Genomic DNA, 4996 nt, shown 5'->3' with positions numbered 1-4996 from the left:
TTGATCTGACAGGACCTGCCACTGATGAACCCGTGTTGGTTGCCCCTAAGCATGCAGTCCCCTGCTGGCCCCTCCTGGATGTGTGCTAGCATAATTTTCTCAAACAGCTTGCCTAGGATCGAGGTAAGACTAACCGGCCTATAGGTCACATCTCATTACATTTCTCAAGTTGCCATAGCACTGGGCCAGTAACTTGTGTTTACCTAAAGCAGGTCCTCCAGATAAACGTTCAGTCTGAATTTGAATTCATTACCAGAATGATGTTTAATCGCATCTCATAGTGAAAGATGTGCCAAAATCTAGAACGCTTGGTTCAGAAATGATACCCTTTATTAGACCAACTAGGACAGAGACGGGCAATTATTTTGGGCGGAGGGCCACTTACTGAGTTTTGGCAAGCCATCAAGGGCTGCATGACAGGCAGCTAGAGGTGGATAAATATTAATTTTTTAAATTTTTGAGAGGCTCCGCGGGCCAGACAGAATAGCCTGGTGGGCCACATGTGGCCCACAGGCTGCATTTTGCCTACCCCTGAACTAGAACATTGCAAAAAAACCCCCAAAATTTTTTTTGCAAGCTTTGGGCTCAAATGCCCTTTATCAGGCTCTGGGAAAATTAAAGATGGTAAAAAGTTCCCATAGGTAGGAAATTAACTTCATTTTTGCAAAGATGGAGCTGGTGATGGAAAATCTGTCCCTCTGGGTCCATAAGAGTCTGTGAGTTGTTCTGAGTTGCTCTTTGTTGTGTAGAACAGGTAGGATTGGCAAGCAGGGAGGTTTAAAAATCTTTCTTCTTGTTCTGTTAAAATTCAAAATCAGCTAAAATTCGGCATCTACCATGTTTCAGGGATGTATTTGGTAGCTGTGTTGGTCCAAGACAAAAATAAATGCAAAAATCTAGAACTCTCGGTTTAGAAATTCCACAGAAGGAATCCTGCCTGATCTACACAACAAAGAGCAACAAAGAGATACTCAGAACAACTCACAGAGACAGTTCCAGTGAGACCCAGTGGGACTACTTGTGAAAGTAAAGATGCCCTACATGAGCCAGGGTTTGTTAGATCAAGTTGTTTATGAGCTGTACAAGTGACAGGGATCAACACCTGTTTGTAAATAGTCTATAGTTGCATTAAACTGTTTCTGAACTCATAATAGCATTGAAATGAGAATCTACAAAAAGCAAGAGCAGTGGTTTTGGGGTGTAGTTGAATTCATTGCAATGAAGATTATTTTTGTCAACCTGTATATCTTGTTTGTCTATGTCAACTAATTAAAAACCACTCCATGAAGTTCTTGGGCATTCAACAAAATATGAAAGTAATGGAACAGTAGTTGCTATAGCCTGCCAATGAGAAATTAATTCTGGATGCACTAATTCCCATTCCTTTGATTTCCAGAAAAAGGTGGCAAACCAGCCGAATAGGAATCCTTCTATATGGTTAGCAATGTACAGGGCTTTTGGACGACCAATCCTTCTCAGTAGCACATTCCGTTACTTGGCTGATCTGTTGGGTTTTGCTGGACCACTCTGCATTTCTGGCATTGTTCAAGGCTTCCAGAATACAAGCCAAGACAATACAACCACAATAGAAAAGGTAAGTTGATAGTGACCATGACATTTTATTTGGTATCAGCCCAGGTTCTGTATCAGCTTTCTGCATTTCCAGCTCTGTGTGACTGGGTCATCAACACCATTCAATTTTTTTATTATTTTAAGTGTATTGAGGGATTACAGGAGATTACAGATTACCATTCTTGAAAACTGAAACTCCCTGTTTTGGCCCAGTATAAACACAGTGCAAGATTTCCTTTGGTCATATTTCTGTGGTGTGGATTTTGTGGATTTTTCTCAAATATTAACATTATGGGGTCGTGTTTAATAAATGCTTGAGCCTTTTGGAAACCACCTTCCATTTTAAAGTAATATTTAGTTCCTGTCTACTGAAAGATTATTATATTTACTACTCTGATTAAATAGTAACAACACTTTTCCACAGATGGCAGTTATATAATAGAAGAGTGTCCAGGCAAGTAACTTTTTTCTTCATGTCCTTGTGACAAAGTACTTAGGAGAATTCACAAATTTGTTGGAAGCTACAGGCTGCACTGTAAACACTTCTGCATTGGCTTCCAACTTGCAACCTCTAGGCTGTCAACTGTGCACCTTAGTGCCCACACCACCCCGGTCTCCAACAAGTAACTGAAAGGCAGCTACTTCATACAATAAAATCCTTAGCTGCAAGACTTCATGAAAGTACAGGGTATTCTGTTTTATCCACTAAGGGTGTGTCCAGACGAGCATGTACATGCAGTTTATGGCACCTGAAACTACATGCACTGCATGTGTACCCATTTGCTGCGCTGCATATTTGGCACTGGTAGATCCCAGTGGCAAAACCCACCCCCAAAAAACTGCTTCAGAAAGTGGTGTGGTACACATGGCACAGCGTGTGCCACCACAAATGGAGCCTGATCAGCCAGAAACTGAGTGGCTGGATCAGCACTGTTGCTGCCCTGGAATGCCCCCAGGACTCCCGGTAAGGCTGCCTTCCCTACCCACCCAGGACAATTTGCTCCATACCAACCCTATGTGCAGGGGCATGTGCAGCTGCAAAAAAGCAGCAGCTCAAATTTGGGCCACCGCTATTTTTGCTGTGGCAACCCTGGAAATCAGGGGTAGAACTGAAAAGAGAAGAGACAGAAGGTACAAATTGTCCTACAGCTGATTTGTGATAAGGGTGTGTATGAGTATTTTGAATCATGATGGACAGATAGATGATTTATGGAATAATATTCTCCCATTGAACTATAGCACCCCTTAATCTCAAATATCTTCTCCATGGCAGGATAAATATGATGCTTGTGGCTTTTGACTAACACTTTGGATTTTGCAACAGCCTGTCATGTAGTCACTGTGACAGCTGATAAGCTTTTAATTGTGCAACTTATTAAATAAAGCTTTGTCATCTCTGAACCCTAATACATTGGATTAGAGCCATGGAGTCAAAAGTCAAAGTACATTTTCTTCCTTCAGAACTTGTTTTATTGCACAATCACAAAATGAGGTGTTTCTGTTTGGAACTGATTACTTTTAGTTATGACATTTGGGAAAGCCAGGTCTCTGCCTTTGTTTTTATAATTTGTGCTCTTTTCAAGGTTTCAGTTTTCTTCAGAATTTTAATTAATACCAGCTGAGGTGAACACCTTTTAAAGCTATAAATTTAAACGGCGCTTACGATAAAGGGAAAATTTGAAACCACTTCAAGAGAAATCAGATTGATTCGGTGACTAGTCATTGTTTCTTCTGGACATCCTTCAAAACAAATTAATTTTTAAGTAACGTGTCTTGATAAATTTACTTTTGATTGCACTTGCCAATTTTTTTCTGTCTCAAATTCTCTATCACTTTTAATTACTCTCTTTCTTATATGATCCTATTACACTCATGTCTGAGAATCTCACTCTTATTAATGATTTTATCCACACAACTAACTTTGGAGTAGGAAAATATTATAATCTCCATTGTACATGTGGGGAAGTGAGGCACAGAGACATTCCAATCTTGTTTTTCAAAGATACAGATACCAAAAGATTCAGTTAAGCACCCCATGGGGCTCATCCAGGCGAACGCATATGTGCCTTTTGCAGCGTCTCAAGCTCCTTTGTGATGCTGCAAGAGGCACATGTGGGAACAAAAGAACTCCTTTAGTCACCTGAATCAAGGGGACCCCAAGGCATAATCGAGACCCTCTCCCATTAAGTCTCCCATGCTAGTTACAGAGAAGAACTTTTATTGGTTACAAGGAGTAGGTTTAGAATAGGGTACAGGGTAGAGCAATATCAGAGCAATACCTTAGAGTAAACAGTGGTGTGGTAGCTTTTGATCACACATCTGAGTTACTGGAAGCTATATATCTAGTTAGATCTCAAGTAGCTTACTCACAAGTATCATCTAGAGGCAGATGGAGATTTCCTCTAGAGGCAAGCAGTTCATTGAACATGAGTTTCAAGAGAGAGAGCGTGTTTCAGATGGTCCAGTTTCTCTGAGAGTTCTCATCATAGCTGCTGCCCCACCTCTTGGGCAGTCCTTAACTTATATAGACCTTATGACCTCGTTTACCTAATCCGCTGCCGTGCAGGGCCTGGTCAACAAAGGCAAGGGTGTCAGGAGGTAGGGCAGATTTCACCTCCTGGACCAGATGGCAGGTTGCATACATCATGGGTAGACCCATGCACCAGGCCAACACAGCAGGGTCCACCCACTCCTGCCTATTGTAGCCCAGGAGGTCTCTGATATGGGTGATGCCAGCCTCAGAAGCTCCTGAGTGCACGTAGCCTTTAGCTGCGGGCTAAGGCAGGTTTTTATACTGCTGGCACCAGCACAGGACAGGTTTTTATACTGCTGGGCCAGCATAGGTGGTGGCCCCAGGCTCTAGCTCTCCCTGGCTGCAAATCCAGGAGGCGCCAGGCAGGATTATTTGTTCCCAAGTGGCACAGTTTGCTCCACAACAAAGTGCATGTCTGGGCATGTGCACTGAGGCAAAAAGCCCCAGCTCAAATTTGCACCACTTCTATATGAGCTGCTGCAAGTGCATGTGTTTGCATGTGTGGACGCACCCCATGGTTGCATCCCCCTGAGCAGGAATGTGTGTTTTCTCAGGGACAAATAGCAGCAGCACATGTTTGTGCTGCTGCTAGCTATCCCTGGGGAATGCTCCTGCATGCCTGCTGTGGTACACAGCAAGTTATCCCGGGTGGGATAGAGGAGCTGGGACCAGCACCTGGGCTGGCCCTAGCTGCCTTACGTGGGGTCTTGGAGGTGTCTTGGGGCTGCAGCAACAGTGATCTGGGTGCACAGCCTGGCCAGCAGCTGGAGTTTGGTTCTGGTAGGCTAGGCTCTGGTTTCAGGCAGTGCACACTGCTGCCACATGCACGTCCCTGATTTTTTCTGGCAGTTTTTTTGACACCAAGATCTCCTGGTGCCAACGCCCGCCCCC

The 4996-nt window shown here is 43.4% G+C and overlaps 1 protein-coding gene across 7 annotated transcripts in view; it reads left to right on the top strand.

The window, feature by feature from the left end:
- ABCC9 (ATP binding cassette subfamily C member 9) overlaps window positions 1-4996 on the top strand; it is a 133510-nt gene that overhangs the window by 32756 nt on the left and 95758 nt on the right. For all 7 annotated transcript variants that reach the window (XM_019544418.1, XM_019544417.1, XM_019544420.1 and 4 more), the window contains one exon: window positions 1397-1594. In XM_019544418.1, the coding sequence (XP_019399963.1) occupies window positions 1397-1594 (198 nt within the window). The remainder of the gene's footprint in view (window positions 1-1396; window positions 1595-4996) is intronic.

The sequence above is a fragment of the Crocodylus porosus genome, unplaced genomic scaffold (genome assembly GCF_001723895.1).
Source record: "Crocodylus porosus isolate Cpor-Errol unplaced genomic scaffold, CroPor_comp1, whole genome shotgun sequence".
NCBI lineage: Eukaryota > Metazoa > Chordata > Crocodylia > Crocodylidae > Crocodylus > Crocodylus porosus.
This window is presented reverse-complemented; position numbering and strand designations above follow the sequence as displayed.